Source organism: Diplotaxodon limnothrissa, linkage group LG6, assembly GCF_057381915.1.
Source record: "Diplotaxodon limnothrissa isolate DT_005_m linkage group LG6, D_limnothrissa_male_GT1.1, whole genome shotgun sequence".
Lineage (NCBI taxonomy): Eukaryota > Metazoa > Chordata > Actinopteri > Cichliformes > Cichlidae > Diplotaxodon > Diplotaxodon limnothrissa.
In genome coordinates, this window is record NC_140601.1 from 14,912,252 (window position 1) to 14,929,684 (window position 17,433).

The 17,433-nt window shown below is 41.6% G+C and overlaps 1 protein-coding gene across 1 annotated transcript in view; it reads left to right on the forward strand.

The window, feature by feature from the left end:
- Nucleotides 1–1,155: 1,155 nt before the first annotated feature.
- LOC146630308 (protein kinase C beta type-like) overlaps nt 1,156–17,433 on the forward strand; it is a 43,379-nt gene continuing 27,101 nt past the window's right edge. Inside the window, exons 1-2 of the mRNA XM_085356841.1 lie at nt 1,156–1,506; nt 1,957–1,988. Of these exons, the coding sequence (XP_085212967.1) occupies nt 1,343–1,506; nt 1,957–1,988 (196 nt within the window). The 5' untranslated portion in view covers nt 1,156–1,342. The remainder of the gene's footprint in view (nt 1,507–1,956; nt 1,989–17,433) is intronic.

The window sequence follows — 17,433 nt, forward strand, 5'->3', positions numbered from 1 at the left end:
CTTGAAGTCATTAAGGTGGCCTTGAACTCCTCCAGGGGCAAATGTGAGACCAACAGCTCTGTTTATCAGCTAAAGCTTGGTCCACACTGGATTACTGAACAGGGCAATGACCCAAAACAGAACAGCAAAATCTATGCCAGAATGGCTGAAAAAGAAAAGAATGAAGGTGTTGCAACGGTCCAGTCAAAGTCCACACCTCAACCTGATTGAAATAGAGCTGTGCATAAACAAATTCCTGCACATCCTCAGTGATCTGAACCAACACGGTAAAGGCTAAGGATGGTTCTACAAGCTGCTGATTTAGTTTCTCCACAGAAATGCACAAAGTCCTGTGTACTCAATTTGTAATGTTCATGCTTCTGACTATGTAGTAGCTTTACTGTATCTGATAAGACTAAAAGGAAAAGAAAGCAAACTGTGGGCCTGTCTGTAATCTAGAGACAACAGTATGGCTTACCTGTCTGCACTGTACCGCCGCCTGGTTTCCACTTTGCACTGTAGGAGTCTTTACATGATTAGAGGAACAGCACATTTTTCACTTCCAGAATCCATACTCTCTGTCTACATATATATTGACAAATAGGTGCTGATTATCAAAGTCCACACTGACTCTGAAAAGGTACATTAATAATGCTGAAAACACTGATGACAACAGTCAGAGGTATATAATCAATAAAATATTTTAAAATGTAAGTTTTCATTCAGACACAGAGGCACGAGTTCAACTTGAAATTCTAATGCTCTCTATATGTTTGAAATAAGAGTCTATGACTAAAGGTAGATTTTTTTTTTTTTAGAAAACGGGGTCACCAGGTTGGCTAATAATGAGGGACTCTCTGAAATCGGAGCTTCAGGGGCCTCTGACTCACGGGTTCGTGGGCAATCACTGGTTTCTGTTAACTGGCGTCTCAGACTGGTTTGGATGCGTGTGTCTCCAGAAGTCACATCACAGTGAAAGAACGCAGGGCTCGTTGTGCCATAGACGGAGAGAGATCGCTTCAGAGGTGTGCCACACAAACAACACGTCAACGCACAAATACAGAGAGGGAGGAAGAGAGAGAGAGAGAGAGAGAGTTGTAAGCAGCGGCACATCGGTGAGAAGAGGGAAGCAGGCGCGCGGCACGGGGACCCGCCGGAAGAAGCAGCTGCAGCAGCTTGAGCGCGAGCTGGACGCAGACCGACAAAAACACCGGCAGCACGAGCGACACCGCGGCGGCCAGCGGGGCGAAGAGGAGAAGGAGGCGGCACCTGTACCGCGACTCGTCCTCCCCCGCCGCGTCTCTCTCTCCCCTCTCCTCACCCCTCGTTCCTCCTCTCGGACCGCCGCCGCTTCCTCGTTAAGATGGCTGACCCCAACAGCGAAGGAGAGGTGCCGGAGAGCGCGCGCGGCTTTGCCCGTCAGGGAGCCCTCCGTCAGAAGAATGTGCACGAGGTGAAGAACCACAAGTTCATCGCGCGCTTCTTCAAGCAGCCAACCTTCTGCAGCCACTGCACGGACTTCATCTGGTGAGTGTGCGCGCGGGCGTGTGTGTGTGTGAGGGGAAAGGACACAGGTGATTCACTTGCTGCTGCGGCTCAATCGGCCTTCGTCCACACTGACACCGCAGTGTTTCTTTCATTATCATGAAAAACAACGCGGTGCGCCATACACCCCCCACCCCCCTCCACAATTCTCCACAATGCGACAACACCGCGGGCCTGTCGGGGAGAGATGGCGTGTCGGCAGCCGCAGAGCAGTTGCTGCTGCTCGGTGTTTTTACCGCATCGTCCCGGACACCCATCTCTGACACTGGAGGAATGCTGCTGAAGACACAGGGCCCCGCTGATGTGTGTGTGTGTGTGTGCGCGCGCGCGAGATCATGTGTGATTGGATATGTGTGTGTGCGCGTGCGCGTCACTGCCAATGCATATCTTGTGAATTCCCCAAATCTCACAGCCCTGTCTTTCTGTCCACAGGGGCTTTGGGAAGCAGGGATTCCAGTGCCAAGGTAAGAGCAGCGGCTCATTCACAAATCCCTCTGCTGCATATGGCTGTGGGTGTGTGGACGGATGTTCACTGTCTGAAGGAGTGTTGCTGTGTGTGTGTTTGTTTCTTATATTCGGGGGCCTCAGGTCTGCACACTGTTAACGGTGACCTGTTGACTCTTTTGTTGATGGCGGGTTGGTGTTGGCAGGCAGGTGTCAAACTCAAAGCAGGTGCTTGCCAGCAGTGACAAATGAGAGTGCGAAAGCTCCCCGAAGAGGCTCGAGCTGAGGAGACAGTGTGAGATGTAAGAGTAGAAGAGTCGGCGGAGCACTGAAAGCTGAGATGTCTGGTTTTGACCGAGGAGAGATGGCAGGGAGACAGACCAGGAAGTTAGATAGATCATGCTGTTTACATCTGATTGGAGCTGTAAAATGGTGGTGGGCGTGTGTCTGTGCATGTGGGGGTGGATGGTGATGTGTGGCTGCGGGTGGGTGGCTACTCAAGGTGCTGGTGGGTGGGTTGGTGGGTGTCTAGACATGGACCTCTGCACAAAGCAGTTTCACAAACAGGTCCTTGCAGCAGCACGGTGACACCCCTAAATCACATGCATGCTGCTCAGCTGTGGCGATTGTTGTCGCTCTGTATCACTTCCTCTTCTTCACCATCCTTCTCAGACATCCACCTCAAGTCATTTAGCCTCGGTCATGATCATCCATGTGCGGCTCAGGACGAGGCAGCCAGAGTTTCCACGTTAGCCTCTTGTGTAATAGCGAAAAAGTTGAAGTCCCCTCCTCAACTGCTCTGCTGCTGATACAGGAAATGCACCGGAGGTAGAAAAAATTAACGCTTTATGTGGGTGAGTGAGCGCACACGGGCGCCTGGACTACGGACTGGTGTGCGGTTAATTAGCCTGAGTTGATGACACACAAAATGTGGAGAGCACAGACTGTCTGCAGCCTTTCTCAGGTAGAGCTGCTGTCAGATAAGGTTTTATTGCAAGTTTCAACCAGCTTAGTGAAAACAGAGCACTCTTAATCATATAGAAAGCCTTTTATGCCTCTGACTGAGAGGAAAGTAAACATCAAAGATATGAAAAGTAGCTAACCAGTCAGACAAACTATCCAGTCAGCACTTGTGTGCATGCAGACCAGAGCTGTGCTCTGTAAGTTAATGCCAAATTTAGCAATAACTCGAGTAAGTGTTTCTTTTTTCCTCAGCTGTTACTTGGGCTGTAAAATAAAATGTACTTAAACCACTTAAAAAAAGTAAACAAAAAATCAGCACAGTTCATCTGTCCAGCTTCTCTAATGTCAAACCAAACTGCTTTTACTGGTGTTCAAAAATAAAAGGAGAAAACCCCCGCTGGGTTACAAAGAATGAGGTCCGGGTTATTTCTCTAACTGCAGCTGTCAGATGTCCTCACATGAAGACGTGCACAGAGTGATGCTCTTTGAAACGAGGACAGATGTAAGAATGCGCTCGCTGAGCGTGTCATTTGTGGGTTGCCACACAACAAGAGAGTGACTGAATTTGTCGTCGCTTAACCTGACGCCCTCCAAGAAACCGAAAGAGCACAATAAACATAAACCATAGCCAAGTATTGCATTACTATTTTGTTTGAATTTAATTTAGACTACTCTAGTGAGGAGGTTTTAGAGATGTGTTTACACCTCCTCGTCAGAGGATTGGTTTAGCGGTGAGGTTAGAATAAGGTTTAGGCCGGTAATGGGAATGCATTATGTCAGTAAATCCACTCACAGAAATGACAATGTAAACATTCATGTGGTCATCCCAGCTCATCAGATTTTAGCCAAAACGTGATGGGTTCTCACTGAGATGAGCTCAAATTTGACAATGCGCTGACCTCAGAAATACAACCAATGAGTACCAAATGGTTCCTGTCTGATCTTGGAAGCTAAGTGGGGGTTGAGCTCGGTTGATATTTGGACAGGACTAGGTGTTGTAAGTTTGGATGTAGCTGTGCCTCAGAAGGTAGAGCATCCACTAATTAAAAGGTCGGTGGTTCTGTGGATGCTATTTAAGGTACTGAACCCCCAAAGTTTAATCTGATGCATCCATTGGAGTGTGAGTGTGTGCATGATGGTTTAAAAAGCCAGTCCATTTCTAGAGGGAGGTGAAGAGCAGGGCGATATGACCAAAAATATTTATCACGATACAGATTTGAAAATTTGCGATAACGATATAACTGACGATATAATTGACACTAGACAAAATACTTTACAACTCCTCAATTTTATTAGTGCAAAAAAACCCCATCAATGTATTTTCACTTAAACAAGCAGCTGTGTTTTGCATTAAAGTTATATAAAAATGTAACAGTGCAAATGCAAATTCCTTGCTGACAGTTTAACCAAAAGGCATTTCCAGTGGAAATTGGCCGACATATCCTCAGCATAACCATGTATAATATCCACAAAACTTAGAAAGAGGTTACACACACACGCAATACGGTAATATTATGTTGAAGCACCGTACGTATTACTCCGCGAGGCTCCTGCCTACGGTAGCTGTAATGCTCCGTAGGCTCCGTACCCATATTCTATCGCGATATTTCATTTTCTATACCGGTATTACCGTGAACGGTATGATATGGCCCAGCCCTAACAGACACATTAACACACACACATACAGAGATGTCTTTATTTATGAGTGAAAGAAAAATAAGTCATTTAATAAATTTGACTTGGCAGGTTCTCATTGATCCAGGTCAGAGTAGTTTTAAGCGCTTGAGTTGAAGCCAGCTTAATTTATAAAACTTATAAGTAATTTTAAATTTGATGTAACCACTGCATAAATGAGATGAAAAAACATCATGTCAGAGCACCGTTAGTCTCAGGAATTCGGCTCAAGCATAAGAGCTGTTTGATAAAGATGACGGGAAGGAAGGACAGCTTTCAAATGCCTGAGGTGTCCTGCGGTGCACAAATATGACAAATGTGTCTGTGCAGCGTATAATCAGCTGTAATCTAATAAAAATAATGCTGCATGCGTCTGAGGAGCACAGCAGTATGAGACGGTGCTTCTGAATGAATTAGCCCGTGTGATATGACAGTGATCTTAAAGGTAACAGAAAAGGTTAAAGTAAGCTCAAACACCACAGAAAAAACACATCCTGTCAAAATCACGTGATCCTTATCTAGCCAAATCAACTGCTGCCATTCAAAAAGGCTGAAGAGCAGCTTGTGTATCAGCCCCTCCCACCTTTAATTTTACTCGTGCTCAGAAAGTCCGCTGCCATGCAGAGCAGCAGCACAGCACATCTTCAGCCCCGCCGTGTGGTCTTTGGGGACCCTGTTCTTCCTGTTCAGGGTGGTTCTTGGTAAAAGTGATCACGTGAACAGATCGAAATGTTGGTATGAGTTACAACGCAGAAGAACAAGCACGGTCAAAAGTTGACCTGTGCTTGTACCGCACATTGAAACTTCTATAAATATGGAGTATGTAAATTAAATTTGGATCAAACAAATATTCACCTCGAGTATCCAGTGAACACTGAACGCCTAGTTGGCATCCTGTTCTTGTTTCAGATGTGTAGGCCTACATATACACTTTGCTGATGCTTTCTAGAGTTCGACAGCTTTAGAAACAAGCAAACGATTATCTTGAATTCTCAGGAAGTGCTGTGTTGATTATTTACTGGTTAATGATATCTTAACATTGCTAAATTAGTTTGAGAAGTGAGCACAAGTTTAGATTTTAATGCGATAGCCTGAAAGATGTGCAGGTGCAATCACAGTTGATGATTCGTTGTTGGAAACCGTGCAGTACTACAGCTTTGTATTGCTTTTATATTAATCAGATGTAGAGTTCAGCAGCTAAAGCTTTGTTTGCAGTTCACATATAAAGACAAAAAGAGAGAGTCGTCCTTCAGATTTTCAGTGCACAGTTTGTTAGAAACTGAAATGCTACTTTGTTGTTTATCCATTAATAATGTTGTGATTAAGTTTTTACGCTGTGATTTGATGATTTGGTTTTTGTGACGCACCAGTCCCTCAGTCAGTCACTCAGTCATGCTTTGATATTTCACTGAACAAATTCATCTTTTCCAACTGAATGATTCATGGGTAAAATAACTGATACAGTAATCAGTTGCAACCCTTCTTCATATTTAAGTAACTGCTTCTGAACAACCCAATCTAAAGTTCGTGTCTTTGGGCTGTGGGAGGAAACCCCTGTAGGCACAAGGAAACTTTAAGAATATCACAGCAGACCCAGAGGTTTGAACCCAGGAACCTACCTGCTGTGAGGTGTAACTCATACGTGTAGATGTGGATGTGAGAGTGTGTGGTTATCCTTTGCTCTGTGTTAGCCCTGTGATAGACTGGCAAACTGTCACCACTCTTAGTTGGATAAGCTGTTATGGGCTTAGTTAAACATGCCTGGAAATCTCTTAGGAACCTCCGGCACTGGTGAAAATGTGTGTTACTCGACTGGTTGGTGACTAGTTGCTGGCCGACTATAAAATTATTTGCATTAAAAACCTCCCTGTGATTGCTTTGGTCGTCAGCAGATTGCCGTGGCCTCTTGTTGTTTGGAGACCATTCACCTTCAAAGTAAAAGCTGTGTATTTCAAAAGGTGCAGCTTTTACTTTTGAAGGTGACTATCTGTTTGTAGTTTGCGTTGCACTTTTCACAGTTTCACTGCCTCTGGGCAAGCGGTTGTCGAGTGTTTCCCGACAAACCGCTTTTATCCACGCTAACTGAAGGCAACCATAGCAACCTGCTAACAACCAAAGTAATTGCAAGTACACTGTACTGTAGACCTCTTTGCAGCCAGTTAAACTTAGCAGCTGCTGGGAAACACTTGCCAACCCATTGCAGAATGCACATTTTTCCCTAGCAACCTTTGATTTTTGTGGGTAAGTGGGATCATCCACAGGTGTCAAGGTATGTGTGAATGGGGCTTCAGAAAATGAATGGAGGGCAAAGGAAAACATTTAAAGGTGCTAAAATCATTTCCTTCCATAAAGAAGTTTTTTCTGTGAATTTAACCAGATGTGAGAGCTGGTGGTGAAATTTCTAAATAAACTTTTGTAAAGATTTCTCACCACAAGCTTCTGCTTTTTGTGAGGATTGGTCCTATAACTTCTGTAAATAATCGGCTGAACTTTTATTCATGACTTTGGAAACAGCCACTGACAAAATGGTTACACTGTAACGTCCTTTAGTAGCTGTGTTGAATTTATAGGTTAAATAACTTAAAATATATAAAAGTGTTGAGAATAAAGAAACTTTAAAAGGGGCCCACTTTAAAGTAAAACTAGCCATTTTAATCATATTTGAATGTTATGGCATTAAGTCAGATAATCTACATATAAGTTGCGTAAAAGAAAGGGGGTTTTTCCTCTGCTGTGTTTTACCTGAGGTGAGAGAAAAGTGTTTAGATGTTAAGAGTGAACGCTGGTGCTTTAAGAGTCCTGAGAGAGAAAGAAGAAGGGTGTAGATTAGGGCTGCCACGATTTGTCGACTAGTCACGATTACGTCGACTATCAAAATCGTCGACGACTGATTTAATAGTCGACGTGTCGTTTGAAGCTTTGTAAGATCCCAAAAGACGCAGGAATAAGTAGCAGGATTTAAGAGTGTAATAACGGACTGAAACAGAAGATGGCAGCACAGCATGTACAAGGATGCCAGCTGCCGTTAAACCCCGAAGAAGAAGAAGCAGCTGTGTCCCAGAATTCATAGCGCGGCCCAGCTTAGTTTCCAACAATGGCGGTAGCTAGTTAGTTTTAATATTACTCTTATTATTCTTTCTGGGTCACAAAATAAACGTTTAACATATTTTCAGGCGAGAATGTAGCTGTGTAAACCTCAAATATCGGCTCAGTTTATCAGGACACCACATATTTTCAAAAGCGCTCCGACGTTTTCGGAGACGTCTGTTACCCACTAGCTCGATAGCTAGCCGGGGGCTAGGCTCACTAGCGCCGTGAGAACACCGGACTCCCGGCAAATTGTTTTCAAACCCACCGCCGTCTTTCGCGACTCAGGTTAAATATATATGAGTCACTTAGATAAATTAAAAATGTTGTTTGGCTTTTTTTTTTTTTTTTTTTTTTTTTTTTAGTATTTTATTTGTTCCTGAGTAAATCGGTTTGGCTGAGATTAAAGTTATAGTTTTTACACAGCTGAATAAACGTCAAGCAGATAGCTGATTATCAGAAGTGTGAGATGCTGGAGAATATACTCCGGTGTCCTGTTATATTTTAGATAGCAAGGAGTTTATTAAACTTTACCGAAACAATCTGCAAATTTCATTAAAATTGAATAAACTATCATCTTGTCTTTATTTTTAGTTAGCACCTTAAAAGCTTAAAGCTGTAAGCTAATGATAGTTATATAAGAGCAGATGCTGCTGGTGCAATAAGCTGTAGTTTTACGTCCAGTGATGGTTGCTGCATTTTATTTTTGAAGGACTTTTTGTTTATTTTGGATGATGATGATGATCTGATTAGTCGACTAATCGCATAAATAATCGGTGACTAGTCGACTATCAAAATAATCGTTTGTGGCAGCCCTAGTGTAGATTAGGTTATTGCGAATGGGAGGTGCACACACACACACACACACACACACACACAGCAAGTCAACAACACTGTTGTCGTTTTGGTTTGAAGGAATTTCATACGTGTAGTAAGGACTTGTTCTGACGTGCAGGGTGGATTGTATGTGCACGTGAGTGTGGGCGGAGGGGGGTGTCCAGCAGGAGACACTATGTTTCATACATGTGATATAGGTATCTTATGTCCGTTTTGGGCGTGTTGGATTCCTGTTCTGCAGGTATTCAAAGATCTCTATTCTTTCTTTCTTTTCCCTGCTTTTCATTTTTCTTTTACTGGTCCTCGTTTGTATATGTGTGCACACCTGAGTGCACCGCGGGCAAAAAAAGAGGAAGTTACTGTTGTTGTTTCCTGCTGCAGTCAGATGCAGGTGTCTGAACTGAGGTTGGATTGGCTGTGTTAAGGACAGTTTTCAGTTCAGCTAACGTACCATGATTTGAGGGAACGTTTCACAAGTGAAAACCACATTAGACAAATTTAAAATGCCGCAAAGTGGTTATAAATTATGGCTGGGATTTATGAGTCGCTGAGATGGGAAGGGAGAAGAAGTAGTTGGTTTAATGATAAAAGGCCTCTTTTTTAAATCGCAATTTTAATGGCTCCCAGTATTTAAAGCACAGGCAGTGGTGTGCAAAATTGCAGCTCTGTCGACGCATTCCCAGCAAGCCCTGGCAGGAGATGGTGGGCCAGATAGTGGTACGATCTATGACATGATTACTCGTGTCATTATTTATACCTATTCTCTCTTGCTGTGACAAGTCAAATTTTCTCAAGTGACAGGCTGGTTCCCTTTAAGTGTTTTTACTTCTGAAATGCAGCCCTGAAGCAATTTCCATGGAAGGTATTTATTTAGACTTGCAACTTTCCTTCCTGCATGTTGATGTTTGAGTGCTAAGCCAATAATCGAATCATTACCAGAAACAATCAGGCTTGCACTCAATGGCCACCTCATTACGTACACCTTCCGTAGGGGTGCAACGATACACAAAATTCACGGTTCGGTTCGGTTCGATACTTTGGTGTCACGGTTCGATATTTTTTCGATACAAAAAAAATGTTCATGCCTATTTAATTTGTCATTTATTAAAATTATAAATATATATTTTAACTCAAAAGTACAGTTTTTAAATTTAACCCTAACCCTTGTGCGTGTTTTTTTATTTTGACAGCGAATGCGCACCTGCGGACCACTTATGTGCAGCCCTGGTTATTTAGCTCGTCATATTGCAGCCACAGAAATTCTTTTGTCCATGAAACCATAAAGCTGCACTTTCTTTTTGCCTTATAGTCTGATTTGTCATAACTTTTCCGTTTTGTGGTAAGCTTTTCTTTGGCTGTCACTTCTTCACCCTGACCTGTCTTATTTGGCTCAGCAGAACTAAAATATATATCCTGCTGCTTTTACACACGCACTCACATAAGCTCAGCGATTCTCTGCGCGATCAACCTCTCACAGGTTTAAGCTTGCTGCGGGAGATTTCACTTGTCATGTTTGCATAGTAAGCTAACGATTGATAAGACGATGTCAGAGGAATTGGTGCACAAATTATCATCACTCACAGATCAGTGCTGTCGCTCTCTATACACAGTTCGCGCGATTGCAAAGTGAAAGCAAAAAAACAAGCGCAAATTCAAACGCGATTGCAATATGTCACATATTGACAGTGGCTCACCGATGCCAATGACATAATTACCCAGCTACATTTCCGAAAGAATGCAAAAGCATTGACATATATTTTTCCTTCCTACAATAGCCCGACGGGCAGGGCAGAGATAGATTTTGGTAGCCCGACTGAAAAAATCGCTAGCCCCGGGACGTTGGGCTAGCGATATTGCGAGCCCTGTATCTGATTGAAGAATCACTCATCTTTGGAAAAGAGAGTTTATTACAGAGAAATGTCTCTTTCCAAAATAAAAGCTATACTATCCGCTTCTTCTGGGCTATATTCTCAGCAGCATAAGGAGAATCATGTGCTAACAGCTGTCTAAATGACTCGGCTAAAGTTAGTAGCATGCTTGTTGTTTTTGTCTTTGCACTAGGATGATGTCGGCGTAAATGTGCAGTCATATTCGTTGTGTTCCCACTAGTGCTTTCAGGTTAATCTCGTTGAAATGACGTTAACGCCACAACACGGCAAATCTCCGTTAACGAGCTACCGCCGATCGCCCCGTGCATGGGGCTAGACGGCCAACAAGTTAACGAGCTAACTGCGCTAACACACTAGTTCCCACCCATGTAATTGAGCATTGCATGGCACATCCAACATACTGTTTTACTTTAGTCCATGACTCGCTTACCTTCAGGGTCATACGTCACATGAAAACCAAAATAATTCCAAACGCCAGATCTGAATGAGGGTGGGGGAGGTCCATGTTGCAAGGAGAGCTTAACTTCTGTCTCGCTAGCTTGCCCTGCGCTCTTCCTTCTGACGATGCTGTCTGTGTTGAGCGCTCAGTGAATCTGCGTTCGACTACTCCGCCTAGGCTCGACAGTGCAGCCTAGGCGGAGTAGTCGAACGCAGATTCACTGAGCGCTCAACACAGACAGCATCGTCAGAAGGAAAGTTGATAAAATAAATTACAAATTTTGTATTGTTCGATACATATGCGTACCGAACCGAAAGCACTGTATTGAACGGTTCAATATCGATACGAATATTGTTGCACCCCTAACCTTCCGAGTGCCAGCTTGGACCCAGCTTTTTCCTTCAGAACTGTATTAATTCTTCACCTTATTGATTCAACTACATGCTGACTGTGAAGGCCGTCATGAGCTCACTGTCATGTTCAAGAAACCAATTTGAGATGATTAGAGCTTTGTGACATGACATGTTATCTTGCTTGACGCAACCATAAGAAGATACACTGTGCTCATAAAGGTATTGACATGGTCAGCAACAATATTTGGGTGGGCTGTGGCACTTTAAATGATGTGGCAAAGTGTGCCAAAAAGTACCTACCCCCCCACAATTACACCTCCTTCAGCAGCCTTATCCGTTGCTACAGAGCAGCATGGATCTGTTGCTTTGTGATGTTTATGCCGACTTCTGACCCTGCCATCTAAATGTTGCAGCAAAAGTTGAGCCTCATCAGACCAGGCAGCTATTTTCCAATGTATCACACAGTTTAATGAGTCTTGGCATGTTGCAGCCTCAGTTTCCTGTTCTGACAAGATTGGGAACTGATGTTGGCATTAATAAGCAGTTGAACAGGTGTACTTAATAAAGTGTCTTTTGACAGTTTGTAGAATAAACAGGGAAAAAATATTCAAATTCTGTTTAAACAGCATCTGCATAACACCCAAAGGTCATTGGTCCAAAATCTTGTGAGTTATTCCACATAATTTCAGAGTTTGTGGAGAGATTTGTAAATAAATCAATAAATAAGAAGAATGCCTGACAACAATTTGCGTTGAACTTCTAGTTTAAGTGACTTGATATAAGACGCCTAAGCTTGGGGACATTCTGATTGAAAGTCTCCTTTAATCTGACTATTTCTGAAACTGTAGTTAAGACTGGCTTTACAGTAAGGGCCTGTCTATTTGTTTTGGGATCGCTGACATGTAAACAGCATTTTAGGCCATTGAGGAAAGGACTCTTAAAAACACCCTTGCATGGTGAAAATTTACAAAAAAATTCCTGTATCTATGTGTGAACAAAGAAAACAAAGATTTTGTTTTACAGCATGAAAGGCGTCCACCTTCCTCTATTTATTTATTTATTTATTTATTTTTGTTTGTTTTTTACGCCAGACTGCACGCTGTGTTTGTGTTTGCAGGGTTCCAGTTGGCTAACATTTCCATACAGTTAGGGTTATATTGCTACATGTTGCTTCCTTTTTTCTTTTTTTTTTCCCAAATGCAGAGATGTCTTTAGAAGTAAAAGCAGATCTGTGTTTTTAAAGAAGAGCATATATGGAAGTAACATAAAAATAGACATTTTATTGATATTTAAACAATGGGTATAATACTTAAACTAATTCTAAAAAATATCTAAAAGTCTAGTAGCAGTTCATAATTACGGTACATTTGGATAGCCATTAACTTACGCTAGCTGAACTGTTGCTGTTCATCACAACAATGAGTAAGTCTGGCTACCATGTTGCACTCCTCATGTAGATGCAGTATCCGGTCTTTAAGTCATACGTCATTGGCCGTTTCCGGATCCAAACTCCGCTGCAGGTCCCAAAGTCAAACAAACACTGCGGCATTACTGAGAGTTAAAAACTGTCTAAATTCTTTCATCTTTAATAAAATGATCAGTGTGACTCCTCTACAGGTGTAACAATTAAGTTTAACATCCAGATGATATCACATGTTCTGACTGAGTGATTGCTGAAAAATTCAAACGTACAGCTCTGCTATCACTTCCAACATGAAGGCAGAAAACTAAACAGTAGTGACGTTTGTAGGGTTACTAAAGTTGGCCTAGCTGGTATATAATGATGTGCTACATGGTGGCTAGCGACAGAGCTAGCATAATATATGGTTAGCACAGTATAAACACAGTGAAGCTGGAGGATGAATGCTAACTTTTTTCCACTCAATAAAAGTTAACATGAGGGTTCCCAATGGTTAGGGACAAATGCAGTCATATTGCAGGATGCTGTAAATGGACGAAACATCAGTCAGGAGAACAGCTGAGATGATCCATCCCCAATACGAGGTTAGTCATTAACAGAGATGGGCAGTAACGCGTTACTTGTAACGCGATTACTTTTTTTCAAGTAACGAGTAAAGTAAGGGATTACTATTGCAAAAACGGTAATTAGATTGCCGTTACTTTCCCGTAGGAACGCTGCGTTACTGCGTTACTAAAACCGTGATTCTTTGCGAGAATGTCTCACGACAGTGACGTAAGCGAGTGCGCCGTTAGTGACAACAGCTGTGTGCAGATCAACAATGGATCACATATCGATTGCAGGAGAGAGTATGAGCATGCAGCGTTTAAAGCGTGGAAGTACTGACCTTACTTTGAGTTTGATTCCATAAAAAGTGACAAAAACATTAGTGTCCGTTGTGCGTGGGAAGAAAACTTCTTTTTACAGCGAAAAAACCCCCAAAACTTCCAAGCAAGCACCGAGTGCACAACGACGTAATGGGAAATTCACAGAGAAACTCGCGGATTCTTCCACTGACCGCGGCACACCTGCACCAGGGTAAACCTCCGCCTACCGCAGTCCTGCTTTACAGGTGAAAATAGAGCAACAGGACCGCTGAGTCTTTGACTTTATTTATTTTCTGCTGTGTTTTACTTGCATCTATTTGAAAGAGTGAGTGTAAACACAAAAAAGATTTTTATTTTATGTGCTGGAATGTGCAGAAAATAGGTTTAAATGTTAAACTAATTTATTCAAGTCAGAGAATGTTGCATATAATTAAATTTTTGCTTGATGCATAAAGTTAAAAGATTAAAACTGATAAAACAAGTTTTAAAAAGAGACTTTTCCATTTGATTACATTTTGTATGATGGATTATGCAGAAAAAGTAGAATTGGGCTGAAAGATCTATCGCTTTATCACCTCTTCAGGTTGTAAATCGTGTTTTTAAAAAGTAACTAAGTAACTAAGTAACGGGATTACTTTTTGGGGGGAAGTAATCAGTAATTAGTTACTGATTACTTTTTTCAAGTAACTTGACCAACACTGGTCATTAATATACTGCTGCATGGGCTGGGCTGTAGTTACATGTAAGGTTTTAAAATTTAGCTGTAAAATTAACAGTGGTAATAACAACCAAGAGAGGCTGACAGTTATCACTGACTTTAGGGGCTTTTTCAGAGTAAAATGAACAAGGTGCAAAGCATTAAAACATGTTAAAAACACAAAGGCTTTAATAAACACAGAATAGTTTAGACCCGAAAGCAGGGTTCAAATGTCATCACTTAACAACTGTATACGTAGCAGAGGAAAATTGTCCCCAATTCAAATAAACACAACTTGCTGAATTTGAAATTTGTCATAAATAACCAATTATACACTTATACTTTTTAAATTAATATTTTTAATACTTTATCCTCTGTAGACAGTGACATTAGTCCACTTTCAGATTAATCTCATGGCAGACATGTTTACAGGAAGTAGTAGAATACCGACCTGTGGTTACGAGGCAGTCTAGTGCTGTGTGACTGAACTCTTAATGAAAGCAGGCCTGCTGTGAGGTCTCCTGGTAGCTTCCCCATTAAAGTGATGCCCTTTTGTCATGGAAGTTAGCCTTGAGGTCTCGTCCGGAAAACCCTACCAAAGTTAATGCTATAGTAATCACACTTTAAAGTACTCACACAGTAAATACACAAAGAAGTTTTCTTACCTCAATCAGATATTTTTTTTCCTTCATGTTTTTTGTATTTGTCTGCATGACTGATTTTGAAGAATGCAGTAACGTATGTGCCGACAACAGGGCTGCAGTGTTGTTGATGCCTGTCCTTGCTCTGATTTAATACATTCAAACTTGTCTGTGAAATAATAATGACATGAACATCAGTAGGTTCTTGTATCTCGTCGGTCCCAGGAACTAATAGGTTGTTGCCAAAAAAGAAAATAAAACAAACAAATCATATCAAGTGTAATCCATTCAGCATATTGTGACACAACTGATGTGAAAGGACGAGCCTTCATACTTCCTCCAGGCTCTATATTCAGGCTTAAGAGAATCTAGGCAGTGATTGGCGGCTGTCGCAGGTTCCTTCAGGCCAGATGAAGTGAACAGTATACTGTGAAAAAGTGAAAAAGTCAATGTAGGAAGTAAGACACAGTGGCGCAATGGGCTCAGTGGAGGACTTCCTCCTGGGAGAGCAGGATTTGAAGCCACATGTCAGCGCTGACACTGATATTTTTAGGCATTTGAAGCACGTACACATGCTTGTTCTCCTCTGATGGCAGGGAAGAACTGCAGAAGGCTTTTGGATATATTCTTTTTTTTTTTTTTTTATTGCATTTTCCTGCTGCACCTTAAATTTGCACATATCCTGCGCTATTATTTTCTATGAATATTTATTTCTGTAATTTAAAAATGTATATTTATTCTGTATTTATGTTACAGTATGTCCAATTTCCAAATGCTTTTGGTCAGTACATCGTTTACAAAAACTATATGCAGTGCATCAGAAGGCTGCAGGTTACTCCCTGTTACCCGTTTCGAGCTGAACCCTGCTGCAGTATGCTGGCACAAATGCATCTCATACACATTAGACCTTGTTGTGTGTGCATATCTAAACAGAGGAAAGCGCAGCAGTTATTTTCCTCGTGAAAAACATCTTCAGCACGATTATCGCCTCCCCCTAGACTCCGGGAGGGCCTGATTTGTTTGTAGCTTTGGTAAACAAATCTGCATGTAAGTGATGGTGTGGCTGACACGGAAATACGTCTCTTAATTCCTCTTAAATCCCAATTCACGTTCAAACATGCACACCATGAACTGCACTGTGTGGGGTGTTTGTATGGTCCGTGTGCAGATGCAGCGTTAGTGATGTTTGCTCCACCAAAAAGTAACTGGAGCAAAACATTTAAGATTTTCACTGATCTGGTCACTTCACATGCCGCTGACCTCTGCACTTTGAAAAGGAGATTATATCGGGTACTGGTCTCCTTATCAGAGTTTGATGGGCATCGCCTTGTTTTGGGCTGCTGTACGTGGCTGTAGCTGAATCACTGCCAGCGACTGGAACACAGTTAACTTTTGAAACTGATTGAGAAGTTGATTTCTATAAATGGCTTGACTAAGGAAAGTTCACAGAGTTTACTTCACTTTGAAGATTATTATTGTTCAGTGTTTAGTGGTAGGCGATGAGTTTAGGATGTAAAGAAACTAATGAGGAATATGTGATGTTTTCTGCCTTTGAAATTTGAGTTGGGAATAAATTTTAGTGTAAAGGGTTTTATTTAAGTCTAGACAATTGTTTTACTAATTATTAAACAGTTTTAAATTTATTTTAAACTGCCTAAAGTAATGTTGAAGGTGAGGAGGTCCTCTGAACTTCACCAACATCCTCCATTGTCTTAATGGTTCAAAATGAAAGACTTCTATTCACAAAAAATTACAAATTAATTTAATTAATTGATAACAGACTCCCTGATTCAGAGTGTAAATCTATTAAAACAAAGTGCCGGCAGCAGCACAGTGCAGTAGCAGTGACACAGCATAAAGCACAAAGATAGCACAGTTAGTGGAAATTCTAAGTAAAAGTGTTACATAATCAGGGAAAACTAGTGAAAGCAAAGCAGGTAAAAGCAGTTTGGCAAGAACTAAGCCAACTTAACCTTGCAAGTCTTCTGTAGCTGCACCATAGTTTCCTTAACTAATTTGTCTCATTCTGCCCCCACTCCTCCCCTCTTGTTCCTGAAGCCTTTTCTTTTTCCCGCCCTCCTTCCTTTGCCTTCAGTTCCATTTACAACGCATCCACTTAACACACTGTTTGCTGCTACAGCTACACATGTTTCTTTTCCAACTATTTATTTATAAGTGACTTATGTATGTATGTATGTATATATATGTATATATTGTACTATTCTTAGTTAGCGTATTGTCTGTCTTGTCTTAATGTTGGTTTAAAATGGAGCACTGTAACAAAAAATAATTTCCCCCAGGGATCAATAAAGTATTCTGATTCTGATTCTGATTTCAAAAAAGAGAAAACTTTTATTAATCACATAATGAAAACAAAAGGGAAAAATATTTTTCCCTATCTGGGAAGTTGTAAATTGAGTCGAGCTTTTTAACGAGCTGCCTAAGGGGATCCTTTTCCACAGAAATCCGCTAAACTGGCATCATATCCTTAGTCAACCAGTCCGTAATTTCCATGCACTGTTTGCTCTTCCCATCATGCGTTGTCTTAACGAGTTCATTTGAACCATTTGTTTACTTTTGGGTTGTATGTCTCCAGCTG